At 42.3% G+C, this 18,789-nt stretch overlaps 1 protein-coding gene across 3 annotated transcripts in view; it reads left to right on the plus strand.

Moving 5' to 3' along the window:
* The window catches only part of ATXN7 (ataxin 7), a 94,161-nt gene that overhangs the window by 27,335 nt on the left and 48,037 nt on the right, over positions 1-18,789 (plus strand). For 2 of the 3 annotated variants that reach the window (XM_083424948.1, XM_083424947.1), the window contains exons 3-4: positions 2,434-2,733; positions 4,103-4,171. In XM_083424948.1, coding sequence (XP_083281074.1) covers positions 2,445-2,733; positions 4,103-4,171 — 358 coding nt within the window. In that variant the 5' untranslated portion in view covers positions 2,434-2,444. Of the gene's footprint in view, positions 1-1,612; positions 1,764-2,433; positions 2,734-4,102; positions 4,172-18,789 lie in introns of those variants that run through there. The other variant, XM_083424949.1, reaches the window with a different exon arrangement.

Below are 18,789 nucleotides of genomic sequence, written 5' to 3' on the forward strand. Positions count from 1 at the left end.
ATCGCCATCAATTTCAGCATATCTACTCTGAGTAGGACCTAGTTGGAAACAGCCCTCTGCCCCACTGAATTACTTCTGAGGAAACCTGTGTAAGATTAATCTCCATGGCTATGTACTTACATAGACGTAAATTCTATAGAAATCAGAAATCAATTGCACTTTCACAAATGCACAGTAGATGTGTATATTGATAATTACAAAGGGTATATAATGCTTATGATAATATATTATCACAGAGTTTGTTCGTGATTTGGGTGTATAAGGCATGAACATGGTTTTGAAATACAGAGCATGTTGAATAAGCAGCGCATATTGCTTGGTGTGCTAAATTTGAGCAATCTTGTTACTAAGAAGAACATTTCAGCACATGCATTTTACATATGAATATCTTATTGGTTCATGATGTGTGGTTTTTAGCAGTCTCAGGATAAACCTAATTTTTTAAAAAAATGCCTACTATTTTCTAAAACCTGCAGTTAGATGTTGCAATATATCCTGATCCACATCAAATGCTTCTGTTCAGTACTTCAGACAGCAAACCTCTAGGAGGTGATAAGCTTTTAAGCCAATTCCCTCCCACCCCCCAAGTAACACTCCTCTTGAACTGAACTCACCAAGCTATAGCTCTTGGAGACCACTAGATCTACATTAGGAGTTGGGTTTTTTTTAGTATTTACTTTTTCACTTCTGCGTGGCAAGGGAGTCCCCTAATAATTTAGAAACCACTACCTTATTTGTGGGTGGCCCAGTTTTATTTTCAAATAGTTAGGTGCTCAGTCTGCTGAGTATACTCTCAGTATCTATGTATGTATTGATGACATTTTTGAATGACTGAGTGTGTCTTGAATGACTGAGTGTGTATTTATGTGTCTTGAGTTCTTTTATACCAAAGTGTTTTGTGATCCACCGAAGTATGCTAAAATAAAATATTCTAAGGTAATAGTCTAAGAAAATTTGTGCAGATGCTGCAAAAAATATACATTGCAAAAGCTGTGTAATGATAACCTCCTATAAAGAAGACGGTTGCTGTAAAACCATTCTTGTCCTCACTGGAAGAAGTAAAACCTTTTGAATACTTGACGTAAGGATTAATATCACTAGATATGACTTTGAGACTGAGAACAGTACAAAATTGCGAAGTTGCAAGCACAGTTCCTCTGAGGACAATGAAAGGGTTAAGCAAGGGTCTGTCTGAATAATATTTCTTCCTGATCATCTTTTAAAGCGGTTAATCTTTTATTTTGAGAGAGAGAGAGATCCCCCCCCCTTTTTTTTCTGGCGCTTCTTTTCTTTAACTCCCTAGCATTGGAGGAGGTGGGTGGGGTAAGGGCGGGGGGGGGGGAATTGGCAATCTCGGTCTTCATTCATGCTTTTGACAGATAATAAAGCCCCGCTCTGGGAGTGCGCGGCGCCTCTTTCGACGAGGAAGTCGCCGTGCGCCGCATCCCATTGGTGCGCCGGAGCGGAGCGATTTAAATATTAAATGAGACCTTTTAAGGCAAGATCGGCGGATGACATTTGCGAGAGGAAGGTGTCCGCGACAGCGCTGGGGGCGGGAGATGAGTTACATAGATGGGGTTAGTTTCCTGCTTGTTTCCTACTCAGCCTCCGTCCCTGTGCTTGACGTTGAAAACTTTTAAGGTGGGAGGGAGCCCAGAGGGAGGCGTCTGGCGTTAAGGTAGCCTCGAGAGGGGACGGGCTCCCGGGAGCGCCTAAAAAGAAGAGTGCGGGGTTGAGCAGTGTGTGTCATGAGAGGAGATTCGGTGGGTTACGCGTTTGTGGAAACTAGACTCAATCGGGCGGTGCGGGGACGGCGAGTGGGGGGGAGAGCTGCCTCCCGAGCTTCCTGGCTGTGTGGGAAAGGGCCCCTGTGCCTTTAAGAGCCTGCCTCTGCTTAAGGGGGAAGCGGTGGGGCGGGGGCCCGACTGGGATAATATGCGCGGAGCTTTGCGAGACTCCTAAAATTAACTGACTTCCTTTCGCTGAAGTTTCTGGAGTTCGCGGGGCCGCGCGGTCCAGCTCTAGGCCGCTTCCATGGCGCCCTCGGAACCGGCGCCCCGCGGGTCTCGCATTGGGCTGCTGGAAGGAAGCGCCTCGCGATCCCGGCTGTCGCCTCGGGATCCCCGATGACGGCGATCGTGCTGGTCGTCGCCTTTTCCATAATAGCTGCAGCGGGGGAAAGGGGGAAAAAAAAGAAAAGCCCACTGGTTCGCTTCCCCGGGCCGATGATTATGAACCTGCAGCGGCGGGTTAATGGGAAACTGGAAACAAAGGCGGCGCGAGGCCTCTTGCTGGTGCCGCTTCTGCCCCTGCCAGCCTTGCGCCCGTAGCGGCAGCCCCGGTTCCGCCTGGCGAGAGGGGAATTCTGCCGGAGCTTCCTTAAGCGGCGGCGCCACCTTAAAGAGCCTGATGACTTTTCTCGTTACATTGTAGCAGCGGAAAGAATGTCGGCGCGGGCCGTGGCTGACGTCAGAGGGGAGCAACGCAGAGCGGCGGCGGCGGCCAGCAGGCAGCAGCGGCGGCCCCGGCACGGAGGCGGCGGAGGAGGAGGAGGTGGAGGCGGAGGCGAGATCGGCCCCGGCCCCGCCAGCACTGCTGCCGCGAGCACGACCCCAGCCACCAGCGCGGCAATGGCGACGGTCGGGGAGCGCAAGTCCTTGCCCAGCCCGGAGGCGATGCTGGGGCAGCCCTGGAGCCATTGGGTCGATGCTGCTAAACTTCACGGGAACGACGGTGAGAGGTGGATGGGGGAGGGAAGGACAGGAGAGGGGTCCGGCCCGGCAGCCAAGGGGTTAACCCAGCTGGTCGCTTGCGGGGACCGGGCGGGGGAGGCGCTCCAGCCTTCCTCTTGTCCCCGGAATCTGTCCCAGGCTCGGAGATAGGTGGGGAGTTGCGGTGATTGGCCAGGAAGATCCAGGTTTCACCCGGAGCCAACTCCACCCTGCCGCTCTTCGAGGTTTATCTGCATGTGGGTAATCCTTAGTGTGCCTGTGACAGGCTGCTCTCCAATCCTTAGGTATAGGTATGCTTCCTCAACTGAGAGCAGATTTAGGGTATGTTCTGCTCCTCATTTACCTGAGTAACCAAGAGAGCAGCTGCATGCTTCCAGGTATTTTGTCTCTGCTAGGGCCATTTCTGTGTTGCAGTTTTTGTTTACAGGTGCTTTGAGCTGGAACACAAAAGCCTCATCAAGCAAAAGACTTTAATGTGTTTACCACTCTCTGTTAGGAAGGCATTATTCTGAATATTTGAAGTTGTTTAATATAATAACTGTACATGGCTTGCTAATTGATGTGCTTTTTGCTTTTTTACATCTTAAAATATGTGCTCACTTGTGTGTTCCTACAAGTCATTCCCATGACTAATAAGGTATTTGGGGGACTGACTTACATCGGCTGCCTGTGAATGAAAATGGTCACATGGGAAGTGTTTCCAAATAAAAGTATATACAGGTGCAGGCAACCCATCTATCTATCAAATGATTTGCATGGCTCCTTTGAGGTTGTAGTGCATTCGGCTTTTATGCTTAGGGACTTGCTGCAATGGTGACTTATATCTGACGGTGAGAAGTTAAGTACGGCGGTACCTCGGTTTACGAACTTAATCCGTTCCGGAAGTCCGTTCTTAAACCAAAGCCGTTCTTAAACTGAGGCGTGCTTTCCCTAATGAGGCCTTCCGCTATAGGTACCCTTCCACTGTTCAGCTTCTGTTCGTAGAACAAGGTAAAGTTCGCTAACCGGAACACTACTTCCAGTTTTGCGGAGTTCGTATACTGAATAGTTTGTAAATAGGGTTGTTCTTAAACTGAGGAGCCACTGTATGAACTATGTTTAAGTAGGTGTCTGTGATTGGAGCTGTTTTTTCTACCTTACCTCTGTTTTGTCTATCAAATGAATTCACCCATTCTTAACTACCTTGCTTATGTGAGATGAGGGGAAAGGATGTGTTGTATACTTTTGCAGCGAATGTATTTTATAGCTATCCTTGGAACAAATGTTTTGTATTAACGTTGGCAAAAAGTGTCTAGCATGTCATTTGCTCCATAGTCACCATTCCACAAGGACTCCTTAAACTGAAGTTCTTATTTTTGTTTGTCACATAGGAGCAACCTTGGAAGAAAATTTCAAGGAATATGGGAAAAACCGAGAAGCGATGCGGCTCTGTAGAGAAGGTGAGTCTGACATGCAAAGGTCTTTCCATTCATAGACTGGTCAGTGAAGTGGGCAGATGTAGGGTCTTGCAAAGGCCTATGTTTGCAAGCCAAATCTGTTTTAAATCTGAAATTAATATTTTGAGGGCATTGTAAGCTTGATCCAGTGGCTAGTTTTTGTCTAAAACCATTATCATATTTTCCTATTATTTATTGGCCGTTTTGCTGATGCATATATGTTGAATTTGATAACATGGTCTCTGTTTAGCAATGCTTGTATCTCTCACTAAGTCATTAATATCATTTAGGATATTAGGATATCATTTAGGATATACTTAAGTCCAGGGTCACTTCCCCTCTGGTCAGTTTCATGATCAATTTTTCTAGGGCATGATTGTTGAGGGTATTTTTAGAAATTTTACCTCTTCGTTGAGGCCAGTACATGCATTTACCCAGTTTATGGCCTAGAGTTCACACGTAACACTAAGCCAGTGCAATGTGTCTTAGTATGAACAAGGAGATGTGTGGGCTCCCAGGGAAAAGAGTGTGGCTGCTTTGTTCTCCTTCTAGGCCTGATACTACAGTGCTGCTATCAGCCAAATTCCAGTTCGGCTTAGTGTTATACCTGAACCTGGGCTTTGGGGTGGGAGCAGATTTAACCATGAGCAGTAAGCCATAGAACAAACTTTGGCTGTAGCTCATGTTTTGTCAGGAGCGAAATAAACCATGAGTCTTGGTTCAGTTATAACACAAAGCCAAACTGTGGCTTAACTTTACAAGAGCATGGCACAAACAGGATTGGAGCAGGAGCAAAGTGGCCGCAATGTTCTCTCTGAGAACCTGCATGCTTGCTTGTTGTTAAGCTATGGTTTGGCTCCGCATTGAATGCAAATCAGGTCTCCATAAGGGTAATGTCCATCACAACAGTAGTAATATCTCTTTTGCTTGTTCCAGATTTAATTGTCCATCTTGAGATCACACTTAGTACCGTATTTTTTGCTCTATAAGACTCACTTTTTCCCTCCTAAAAAGTAAGGGGAAATGTGTGTGCGTCTTATGGAGCGAATGCAGGCTGCGCAGCTATCCCAGAAGCCAAAACAGCAAGAGGAATTGCTGCTTTCACTGCACAGTGATCCCTCTTGCTGTTCTGGTTTCTCAGATTCAGAATATTTTTTTTTCTTGTTTTCCTCCTCCAAAAACTAGGTGCGTCTTGTGGTCTGGTGCATCTTATAGAGCGAAAAATACAGCACTTTGATCAGGGTTACAGTTGTTAATACATTTTGAGTACTAAAATATTTTTCGGACCTGTTAAGTAATTCTGTGGTGTATTATGCTGGAAGAGCAATTGTGATTAGTTTCAGAAATGTTTTACTTTGCAAGGACCGCTTAGTCAGGAGAGCTAATTTAAAGAACACTCATTTTTTAAAAATAGAAAATATGTCTTTGATCAATAAAGCTAGATTTAACTATCAGAAAACTTCATAGAATCAAGTTGCAACCTATACAAGGCCACTTAAATGAATCGGGGTGAGGGAGATGTGCAGCAGCAGTACTTGGAGAACTAATTTAGTCTTCAAATCAACAGCACAAAAATTGCTAGTCCATGTGCTATTGGTTCTCCAACCCACAACATACCTATACTGGGGAGAGAAGAGACAGAATAGACTGGAGAACTGTCCACCATCTAACTCCCAGTGGTCCAGCTAAGGTGGCCTCTCCCTCCTCAAACTGTCTGTAAGAATTCTCAAAAACCTTCTTGCCCTGAGGGTACAGTGGTACCTCGGGTTACATATGCTTCAGGTTACACACTCCGCTAACCCAGAAATAGTGCTACAGGTTAAGAACTTTGATTCAGGATGAGAACAGAAATCGTGCTCCGGCGACACAGTGGTAGCAGGAGGCCCCATTAGCTAAAGTGGTGCTTCAGGTTAAGAACAGTTTCAATTTAAGAACGGACCTCCGGAATGAATTAAGTACTTAACCTTTGAGGTACCATGAGGTTGAGGGCATGCTTTAATAATCCTTCCCTGGTCTGGTGTCCTCCAGATATTTTGGACTACAACTCCCATCATCCCTAGCAGCACAGCTGAGGCCTCAGAGTTGAGAATATATTAAAACAAGGAAGTTGCCTGCTACTGCAGCTCCTCTACAGTGTTAAGTAGTAATTGTGTACGCACAAAACAGTTGTTAATACAAACCCATGTAATTTGCACAGAATCGAACTATTGGTATACTGTGGCTTTGTTGTGTTTTCACAGTGGAGTGACAAAATAGCTTTGGTTGTTCAGGACTGGGAAACTAGATTGCTGCTAAAACCTCTAAACCACGCCTCCCCAAATTTGGCATTATTTCAAAGTTACCATCCAGACACAATTCGTACTTTTAAAAGTGTATATATTGTTCCTGTGTATGTGCTCACATTGTGTCAAGGCACTGGCCTTGATTCTGCAGAAGTTGTGTTGGAATGAATTGAGAGTGTGTGTGTTTTTTGAATGCCCCCCCTCCATTTTTAAAACAATATTCTTATACATTCACATCATTTTCAATTTCTACACTTCTGGGATTACTTAGAGCCCTCAAACTTCCCCAACCCCCACTTCCGGTTTCCAATTTCCCCCTATTTTTGCATCTAATTACATTTTTCTAATTCATTTTATCTCCTTTTTTTACTTTAAATCATATTACATTATAAGTGTTATCACAATCCTCCTAACGTTTTTAAGTATCTACAGCTGTCTTTAAGATATTCTATAATTTTTTTCCACTCTTGACTAAATTTTTTTTCATCTTGGTGTCTGATCTTCATGGTCATCTTTGCCATTTCAGCATAGTTCATCATCTTGGTTATCCACTTTTCTTTGGTTGGAACTTCCTCTTCCTTCCACTTCTGGGCTAGTAGCATTCTTGTGGCTGTTGTCGCATACATAAATAGTCTTTTTAAATCTTTTGGTTTTCATTGCCTGTTAACCCTAGTAAAAAAGGCTTCTGGTTTTTTGATGAAAGTTATCTTAAACATTTTCTTCAGGAATGAATTAAATGTTAACTGTGTGATTAATTTCATTTGGCTTACATGGGATATAAGAGACACATATCCCTGCCCATAAACATACAGAGCCCTGTGGGAAATATATTAACATTTAGGTTGCCGGGAGCAGCCAGAGGGGGGTGAGCATCCTAGTTATTTTAGTTCTGGTTTAGTGTGGAATGTAAGGGTGTGAGTTGTATTCACTGCTTAAGAATTAATTTCTGCTACATTCACAAGGTGGTCTTAGGAAAGTCCTTGCCTGTCAACCTCAGCTTCCTAATAATCATAATCATAATAAATTTTATTTGTACCCCAGCCGGAGCTGGGCTCAGAGCAGCTAACATCCTATAAATAATACAATATGCATAAAAACAATCAATCAATTAAAATGCACCCCAAAATTAATTCAAATAAATTAAAATTAAAGCTGGCAAATGACAATCCTCAGGTTAAATTTGAAAGCGGTTAATACTCTCCAGGACCAACTGTTTCCACTGATATTATAAGGACCTGTCAGCGGGCTGGAAAACCTGCTTCGTGCTTGTTCTTATACAAAGAATCAGACTGAACCCTGACTGAAGGTCTGGCGGAAAAGCTCCTTCTTGCAGACCCTGCGGAAGGATGTCAAATCTCGCAGGGCCCTGGCCTCTTGTGAGAGAGCGTTCCACCAGGCCGGGGCCACGGCCGAAAAGCCCCTGGTCAAGGCCAGTCTAATCTCTCTGGGGCCCGTAATCTTCAGGCTGTTGTTATTTGCAGACCATAAGGTCCTCCATGGGGCATACCAGGACAGGTGGTATGATGCCCGGGGTGCAGGGGACTGAACTGCCTTGCTGGGTTATTGTAAGGATTATCTGAATAATATACATCCAGTACTGCAGTTTACGTGCAGTAAACTGTCAGGATCATAATGTGGCTATACTTGGAATACTGTGCACAGTTATTTTATTGCTTTTCAAAAAAAAAAAAAAATGTACAGCTAAAATGTAAAGGTAAAGGTACCCCTGCCCGTACGGGCCAGTCTTGACAGACTCTAGGGTTGTGCGCCCATCTCACTCAAGAGGCCGGGAGCCAGCGCTGTCCGGAGACACTTCCGGGTCACGTGGCCAGCCAGAGATGCACACGGAAACGCCGTTTACCTTCCCGCTAGTAAGCGGTCCCTTTTTATCTACTTGCACCCGGGAGTGCTTTCGAACTGCTAGGTTGGCAGGCGCTGGGACCGAACAACGGGAGCGCACCCCGCCGCGGGGATTCGAACCGCCGACCTTTCGATCGGCAAGCCCTAGGTGCTGAGGCTTTTACCCACAGCGCCACCCGCGTCCACATTTGGACACATTTGCTAAAAAGGGACAACTAAAATTATTAGGGAATGGAGCTTTCTAGGTTAGAAGAAAGTTGAATAATGTGGCAGGGGGAATGATCATAGCTTACATATCATATGAATGTTTTTATCCCCCTCAAAATACGAGAACTATGTATCCAGTGAAAATGAGTAGTGATTTAGGATTGACAAAGAGGGAGAACTGCTTCACACAACAATTAATTTGTGGAATTGTCTGTCGCAACATGTGGTGATGACCACTAGGTTAGAAGATTTTAAAAGGGGGATTTGATACATTCATGATTGAGTACATAGTCACATGTGGTATGTGGGAAGACCGCTTGCTTGAATGAATGGGTCCTTCATTGTGCTCATGTTCATTGGGTATATAATTTTACAGAAGTTTGTACATATGTCTGAACTCTGGCTAGGGAACAGTCCCTGATGCTACAGTACATGTAGGAAACTGGGTTTATGAGAAGCTTTAGTGCATATAATTGCTTTAACAACATATTCCACTTCAGAAAATTAAATAACTTTCAGAGGAGTTTAAATGTGTCTTTAAAATAGTTTGCCTACTATTAATGATTTTGAATTTATTGTAGTTTTTGCTGGCCAAATTTCTCTAGTTTTATTGAGGAAATGTTGTGCAGAGCTTTGCTGTCATCCTAACTGATGTATCCCATGTCCACTGCAGTCTCCTTACCGGCTGCCGTTAACTTTGTCTAAAGAATGAAAGCAGATTGACTTGTCATGGTGGTTGATTACTATGATTTTCATAGTTTGTTATAATTCATGTCAAAGTTAAATTAGTAGGCCCTGATCTGTGCTTCACCGTGTCAGTTTCTAGCATAACTGGACTATACCTTACATTTCTTTGATTATAACTAATTTGGAGACTTCAACTTCTTTATTTTAATTGTGGAGTATCTGTTTACATTTTTCATGTCCTGTAGTGTTTAGCTTCTGTATTGTGGTATTGGAATACCCGTTGATTATGGCAATCATATTCTCTCAAAAGTGCCCAGACTTTTTTACCTTCTTTGCTTTTTCCTAAATGATTTTCCAGTTTGCTTTTAAAAAATAATTGAACACACACACACACACACACACAGAGAGAGAGAGAGAACTGAACCAACCTGCAAACAAAAAAGTAGTAGACATAACTTTTTCTTTTCTTTTTTCTTTTCTTTTTTCTTTTCTTTAAAAATCCTTTGGCAGTTTGGTGACTTGTGTTTTCTTGTTTTGTCTATTCTTAATATCACCATTTTCTTTTTTTTAGCATCCCTGGTGTCTTAGTAGTTTGAACCAATTCTTAAATACTAGATTTTTTCACCATGCTATGAGCATCTTGAGACTAGATTGTTACAGTTCTGTAATTTATAAAAAAACGTATTGCAGTTTCCTTTTTACGAGAAACAATATTGGGAAATTAAAATTGGTGCACAGTGAATCATTTTTCTGGTTGGACGTTTAGAGCATCATTGTCCCATAAGATAGACTGTTTGCTTACCAGTACAGATAAGATATTATTGTTTTATTGGCCAAAACTAGATTGGATCTCACCCACTCTAATTACAGTGGCTCAATTTGGATGTTCTGGTAAACATAAACATGGATGTTCAGTATAAGATCAAGCTGCAGCTTCACCTGTGGTGCAACTGCAGGGAGGATTTTGGTAGTTTTCACTTTCTATTTTAACAGATTAATTTGACAGATTTTTCTGAACTGGGGAAAGATGTTTCCTATCAGTAAAATCATGCTGATGTGGCCTTGGTGCAGTACAAACAGCTGGTGGGTTTGTAAGTTTTCATTTAAATGATATAACAGATTATATATCTTTCTCTTATATTTTCAGCCTTACCTTTAACATTTTTTTACATTAAAAGGATAAACGTGTAAAAGGTCTTCAGCTATGTCAATACTACCTTCCTTGAAATCACATTCTGATTAGAAACAGGATGGTCCATCCAATGTCATTTTCCAGCAAGCATGTTTTCCACTTTAGCTATAAAGTGTTGGCAGTTTATTTTGGTGCTGCTCTAACATGGGGCAAAAGCATTGCAAGGTATTGCGTTCTTTCATTAGAGTTGAGGGTTCCCAGGGGAGATTGCTTAAAATAGCAGCAGCAAGTGAAGAATTAAAGGCAGGGTCTAAACACTCACATGTATTTTCAAAATATATGTATAGTTAAGTGTCAATAAGTGACCCCTGTTTGGCAACACTGCTTACAAAATTGGACCTTGGAACCTCTAGGTCAGAATTCTTTTTTCCTGCTTTCCTATCATTTTTCAACACAATCAACACATTTGCAGGAGGAAAAGAAGTGGCTTCATAAAGCTCTGATTCCAGAAGATAACATATTGCTTTCATAGTTTTTAAGAGATTGGAACATGACTTGGAACACTTGGAGTTGCCAGGACACTCTAGCCTGCTGGACAACTTTGCTGTCATGTCAGGAGCTGCTTATCAAAATACTGTTTATCAAAGGCATTTTTTGATTATTATTATTTAATTAATTGCCTAACAAGTAGCATGAAGAAACCAATTCCCACCCATCCAACATAGAATAAGTCAATCAGCTGTATATTGGCACCTACCAGCTGCATGCAGATGGTGAAATTTTCTTCAACGTTTCGGGTTCACATATTAAACTGCTAGTAGTTGTCTACTCTATGAGCATCCAGCAGTCCAAAGGTTATATGTGACCTTTTTAACAGGCGTGCCAGTCTGTCACTTTGCTCTGCTTTGCACTTGAAATTCTTAGAAAAGGATCTGATCTAAGCACAAAGCATGCAGCCTCTTACTTAGATTTGCTTGTCACAAATTAACGAGAACAAAGCTAGTCCTTGAACAAGAACGAACGAACAGAGTGTCCAATTGGCAGAGGGTAGCAGGGTAGAGATGGTGACCTGAAGCAGCTGGGATGCTGGAAGAATTCTGCATAGATGCAAATAATGCTATCTAAATCTGTAGTGACAGCATGTCTTCAGTCAAAGTATTCAGGTAATGGCTTGAAGTATTTCACCTTTAGTACAGATTATTTTTGTACAGTAGTAATATTGATGCTACAGTCAAGAGCCACATTTTAAACCTGGCAAACACAAGGAATTCCTGCTCAAGTGGCATTGCTTTTCATTACGAGATCCAGCACTGCTCACCTAAAGCTGTCCTCTCCGTTGAAGTGAATGGAAAAGTCCTTTTAGATTTTCATGTATATATTGCAGCTCAATGATCACAAGGAATCGTAGGGTGTAGAACAGGGGTCAGCAAACTTTTCCACTGTCCCTCAGACCTTGTGTGGGGCTGGACTATATTTTGAAAAGGAAAGGAAGAACGAATTCCTATGCCCCACAAATAACCCAGAGATGCATTTTAAATAAAAGGACACATTCTACTCATGTAAAAACACTAGGCAGGCCCCACAAATAACCCAGAGAGGCATAAAAACACGCTGATTCCCGGACCGTCATAGGCCAGATTGAGAAGGCGATTGGGCCGGATTCAGCCCCCGTGCCTTAGTTTGCCTACCCATGGTGTAGAACTTATAAATTAAAGGCTTTTGCGGATGACATGGCCCTAACAACCTAATGTAAACCTAATGTGGAACAACCTAATGTAAGCATTCCCAAGGTTTTAGATGAATTTAAAAAGTTTGGAGAAGTAAATAAATGTAGAAAAGACTCACAATCAAGAGAATTAACATGGATAGACAATGGGCTACATACAGAGATCTGTTGGAATTTACAGGGAGTGAACCTCGATTGAAACCAATGGAAGAAGTAAGGAGCCAAATTACACATTGGTTACAGTATCATCAAATATATGAAATGTTTAAATTAGATTTTTTAAAAATGGGTTTCCAGATCAAAGCTTAGTTTGAAAGAGAATTACTTTGGAATAAGGCAGTGGTGTAGCGTGGGGGGTGCAGGGGGAGCTGGCCGCACCGGGCGCAACATCTGGGGGGGCACGCTCGCACTCGCAGCTCTCTGCCCCTACCTGGCTCACTCACTCTCTCTCACTGCAGTGCTGGCTGTGCGAATCCGATCCAAGCTGCTGGGTCGCCGCCCACTGTGGAGGGGAGGGTGCCAGGCGTGCGGTGCGGTGCAGAGAGAGAGAGAGGGACTATTTGGGGGAGGGACAGTGCAGTGGGGGGGGGGCGCAAATTACTTGCCTTGCCCCGGGTTAGGGGGCGCAAATTACTTGCCATGCCTCGGGTGCTGACAACCCACGCTACGCCACTGGAATAAGGATAAATTGTCAAAAACGTATAATTTTTATTAGAGGGGGAACCAAAAGATGAGTTAGGAAAAGCTTCAGTGACACACTGGGCAATAGATATAGGGCATAACATAGACCTAAACCTCTGGGAGAAATTCTGGAGGAATGATTTGAAATTTACTGCATGTTATACTTTAAAAGAGACTTGTATGAAAATGATGCACAGATGGCATTTAACAGTGAGTAGGTTGGTCAAGATGTACAAAGTTGGATCAGATCTGTGCTGGTAATGCAGAGAAGGAAGGAACATTTTTCCATATGTACTTATATACCACCCTATACCCAGAGGTCTCAGGGTGGTTAAAAAGGTTAATGGCTATGAGGAAATGATCTACAATGAGTTTTAAAAATGTTTAATACAACATTCCCCCCAAAAAACCTGAGGCCTTTTTGTTAGGAATACTTAAGTCTGAAGTTCCCAGTTGTGAGGAAAAAAATGTCTATGTACACAACCACAGCAGCTCGAATTTTGCTAGCCCGAAGATGGAAAGTGAGTGAGATCCCTGATAAGGAAGATTGGAAAATTAAGATGATAGAATTTGTTTAACCTATAGAATAAAAGAGCAAGAAGAATCTTTATTCAAAGAGGAGTGGAATATTTAGAATATAATTGCTGGTAGCATTTAGATAAATTCAACAGTATGGTAAATATTTGAAGGATGTTAAACAGAGAAATGATTAGATTGGCTATAGTGAAATATGCAGGAATGATATATAAGTAAAATGAAGCATGAAAAGGGAAGGGAGGAAGTCAATTGTTACATGGTATTATGTAAAATGTTTATTTTGAGATGTATACACTAAAAATTAATAAAAATTGTTATTTAAAAATGTTAACAATCACATGTTAACGACAAATCATACAAGTAGGTTTCCATAATGGCCTGGTTCACACAAAATGCTAAACAATGTTTTATTAAACTATTGCGTATTAATCGTGGACTATGGTTCACATTGCTAATATCATTTGTGTATAGTCCTGCTATTTTGTGTGGTTTTAAATTATTTTAACATGTTGCATATTGAATGGGAACACATAAAGTTATTAAATAAAACAATAGATACAAATAGATACAGTGCAGATAATAAGGAGTGCTTTCTGGAACTCCTTAAGAACCTGTCCCAAAGTATCCAGGTTCATGGGACTGAGGCTTGGCAAACAATTTTGAAATGAGAGGCACCTGAAATGTTGCCTTGTGTGACAGCTTGATAGGACTAGCCAGACAAGTTTGACTGCAGTGATTATTGTTAGAAGGAAAAAACACCCTGTAGGCTGCACTACAGTTTGTGCAGACACGAGCTGAAAACTTGTGGCGTAAGACAAAAGTGCTTGTAAACAGTATGGTCCAAACTGCATGGTATATATGCAGACATTGCCTTCTAGCATATGCCTGATCCAAACTGGAAACCATTGGAGATTATGTTGATTGGAATGCTTGTAAAAGTTTCAAACACATCAGTTCAATAGCATATGCTAATGTTGGCATCCAGCTGTCTTGGGAGACAGTGGAGTGTGCTTCCGGGGTGAAGTCAAACTGCTGGAGAATCTCAGCACCTGATGCGGCTGCAGAGACTGGCAACTTGTAACTGCTGCCTCCAGTCTTCTTTTTGCTGCAATAAAAACACCAAAGGGACTTCCCTGGGAGTGCAAGCCTGGGCAGTGTGTATGGAGGTTCTGGGCTGCCCAGGTGACACGACTCCCCTCTCAGCCACACTGATGTGGTCCTAGGGAAAGCAGAGCAGTACATTTGGCACCAGCTTGGCTGCAGGAGTTACTGAAAGGAGGCTGTCATAGGGACTCCACTCCAGGCAGGAGGGAGAAAAAGAGAGATTGAATTAATTACTGAAAAGTTACTGATTTTACATGCTTGAAGAACAGTGGCGGGAAATCATCATAGCACTAAGCATTTATTCTTGCCTGATGGAAAGACCTCCCATTTTCTCTCCTTAAACAAAATGTTACAAAAATACAGTTACAGTTAAAAATGTTACATTGATACAAAGTTACACATGCAACACAACACACACACACACACACACACACACACACACGTATATATCAATATCAGTTCATTTTCTTTCTGACACACTCTCCCTCTAAGCCTCTGAGTTCTCACCCCTGGTTCAAACAAACAAATTATCTCTATTCCAGCTGCTCAGTTTAACTCATACTGGGTTCATCTATCATGTTACTAATCAATGTTTTGAAACAATGTGTTTCTAAAAGTGGGTTTTTTCTATGGAGAAATAGTATGAAATATTTTCTATACCACAGAACTGATTCTAGAGCTCCCTACGTTCTCCTTTTAGATATGTGACTTCTCATTAGTTCTGGCTTTAATATAGTGATTAATATAATTGCTGCATTCTGTTTTATTTCATTTTAACTAATTTTAATGCATTTAAATTTCATGTTTGTATAATCTTCTGTACCAGCATTGCCTTCTGAATTTCAGAAAGGTAACCGATCAATATGATAACACATGTATGCTAACTCATGAGATCTCCTGTCTTTTATATTGCATAATTTTTTGAAGTCTTGGTATTCTTGTGTTACTTATCAAACATGTGTTATCGTATTGATCAGTTGTCTTCTTGGACGTATTTGCAGTAGGATACTATCTCTTCTTGAGACAATTGGTCAGGCAAATACACTAAATGTTTTATTGGAATCCTGAAAGTATATGAATAGAAATACTCAGCCTTTTAAAATGTGAATTCTAGAGTAGGCAATGCATTGCAGCAGTTTATGTAACATTATTAATCTGTAAACTAGCTGAATAGTTTTGTTGTTTGTTTGAATATAAGTTGATTTCTTCCTACCTTTTGTGGTATAGAGAAGGATTCTTCAGCATTATCTTAGAAGTCTATCTGGAGTTAGCAGATGTGATTGATTGACAGCAGTTTCAACAGGTTTCCTAAACACTTTGACACTCAGTTTTGGGGATGCTCAAGAGCACTTGCCTGACCAGTGCTAAAAACAAACATCACTCTGAAAAGTGAAGCTGGGGCTGACTTCTTTTGGTACTGGATGGTGGAGGTGATGGGACCTTGCATGCCAACACCAAAACAAGCCCAAGCCTTCACTTTCAGCTGTCGAGAGAAAGGGGCTGGGCCTGTCCATTTGGTGCTAGGCTCCCTAGAGTCTCTATCTCCAAATTTGGAGTTGGAGAGCAGTGGTTGCACACAGGTCCACAGGCTTGATGGACCTCTGTTACTGTGGCCCTTAGGATATATGCAGTAATCCTAATTGGAAATCTACTAATTTCTCAATTATTCCTCTTGTCTCTTAGGAAATACATTTATGCAGTGCCGATGGCGCATGGGTGTATGACAATATGTTTTGGATTATGCCCCTAGGTACCATAAAGGCTTTATTTAGTTTGGTGTGTTTTAATATATGGCAGCTAATGTGTACTGTTACTTAGGAAATGTATGAATTGTATAGTGGGAAATGTGACTTCAAGTAATTTTTTCTTGATTTCAATCCATCCTAAATTTAAGAGTAAGACTCAGAAATTCACTTCCTTAGAGACTTGCCTAAACTGCTTTCATTGCAGATTTTAGATAGCAGGCAACAGATTTTCTAGGCTGGCATTTAGAATGTTTCTTCGCTGCTGAACTTTTTGTTCTTATATAATGTAATTGTCTTGGTATTTGTATTGGTTGGTAACATAAATAGATGAAAGCAAAGGGGTTTGGGGGGATTTATATACCACACCTTATTATTTCAGGGTAGTTTTACAATACATTACCCACCCGCCCCCCAAGCTAGCACAAACCGCCTTTTGTACAGCAGTATAGAAAGTTGGTATTTAAATTAAAAGTGAATTGAAAGTGAAATAAGGCCTGGTTTGGGCATAAGCAAAAATCTCACCTCCACCCTTGTCCAGCTCTTTCGCTTCTGCACATACTGCAACTGAAGACTTTTTCAGGATTAATTACCCATAGTTTATCTTTACATCAAAATTAGGGGAAACTGTGGTTCAGAGCAAATCAGGATTCTGTGGTAGGCGGGGAACAGAATACACAATAGTAACAAAAAAGATAGAGAGAAGGGAATACAGTGGTACCTCAGGTTAAGAACTTAATTTGTTCTGGAGGTCCATTCTTAACCTGAAACTGTTCTTAACCTGAAGTACCACTTTAGCTAATGGGGCCTCCCACTGCTGTCCCGCCGCCGCCGTGCGATTTCTGTTCTCATCCTGAAGCTAAGTTCTTAACCCGAGGTACTATTTCTGGGTTAGTGGAGTCTGTAACCTGAAGCGTATGTAACCTGAGATACCACATTAAAGGAAAAAGTAGAGGGAGACTAGTTTTTCAAGGCCAGAAGAAATTATCTGCGGGGAATTTAATATCTAGCCTGAAATAATCAGTGTTCTTTCTTGAATAGCAATTGGTGGCTCTTTGGCCAGTGGTTGGGGCCTTTCCCTCTGTTAAGCTTTCTAGTGGGTTTGCCACTCCCACATGACATGAACAGTGGGGCCTTTGTCATATACCACCGCAGTGTGTGTGTGTGGAGGCGGTGTATTTGCCTGAAATTGGGCAGAGGGATCTTACTCCATTGGGAGCTCTGCTGATACAAGATCCCCATGCTCAGTTTCAGGGAACTCTGCCTTCCCACTGCAACACTGTTTGACACAGCCCCCACTGTTTGGAGGAGTGTCACTCTGGACAGAGTTTTTGGTTGGTTTGGGGGGCTGCGGGGACCAGAGGAGGGAAAGAGAGCAGTCACTTGCATAAATTGCATAGCACTCATGCAACCATTAGATGCTACCCAAGAAATTTACCATTTGTTGCTTTTCTTGGTATTGCAAATTTTGGCCACCAGACAAAGGAACCCATAATCTCATTTAGGACTCCAGGATTAAGCTCCCACAAGGGGCATAAAGCATTGATTTTCAGATGTTGGATTGGCACCCACAGGTTCACAGTCTAATCCAAGGTGGGTTGCAACCATAGCACTAAAGGTAAAGGTACCCCTGCCCGTACGGGCCAGTCTTGACAGACTCTAGGGTTGTGCGCCCATCTCACTCAAAGAGGCCAAGGGCCAGCGCTGTCCGAAGACACTTCCGGGTCACGTGGCCAGCGTGACATCGCTGCTCTGGCGCGCCAGAGCCGCACATGGAACGCCATTTACCTTCCCGCTAGTAAGCGGTTCCTATTTATCTACTTGCACCCGAGAGTGCTTTCGAACTGCTAGGTTGGCAGGCGCTGGGACCAAACAGCGGGAGCGCACCCCGCCGCGGGGATTCGAACCGCCGACCTTTCGATCGGCAAGCCCTAGGCACTGAGGCTTTAACCCACAGCGCCACCCGCGTCCCTAACCATAGCACTACCACCATACAAATATGGAGGGGGGAGGGGGGGGCTAAAGGTTGGTCCCATGGCTGAAAGGGTTGAGATTAATGGCATAAAAAATACATAAACTGATGTGCTCAAATAATTTCATTGCTTACAGTAAGTCACAAAGTTTAAAATTTGATTCTGAGTGCTATGGAGGCTAGCATAATACATTTTAGCAACACAGGAAGCCACCTGATACACATTTCCAAAATAGTTCAATACTTGAGATTGGAAATGTCAAAAAGAAGTGCAACTTTGTTTTAAATAAGAATTAAAAAATAAATTTTAAGAATCAAGGCAAGTGATTTTCATGTTGTTTACGGTTAAACTATGCTATACTTGTAAACAAGCAGTTTCCATGGTACTCCAACACCATTCCAAGTGTTTTTAAATAACCAGGCAATAAATTTTCAGAATGGCAACCCATTCATAAGATCTTGTTCTCTACATGAATGTAGTAGCAGGGTGGACACGGTCCACTTGTTTGAGGCATTGTGACTGATCTGGCTATGAACCTTTGCTCAAGTATTCAGTTGCAGATTCCTTGCATCAATAAGTGATATGCTGTGAGTGAGAAAATAGTTTTCTACCTCCTAAAGAGATATGCTTGGGGGTTTTACCATCGTCCAGACTCGTTGACTGTGTGTTTTGTTTGTTCTTTGTCCATAC

This window comes from Podarcis tiliguerta, assembly GCF_965153285.1.
Source record: "Podarcis tiliguerta genome assembly, chromosome: 2".
Classification (NCBI taxonomy): Eukaryota; Metazoa; Chordata; class Lepidosauria; order Squamata; family Lacertidae; genus Podarcis; species Podarcis tiliguerta.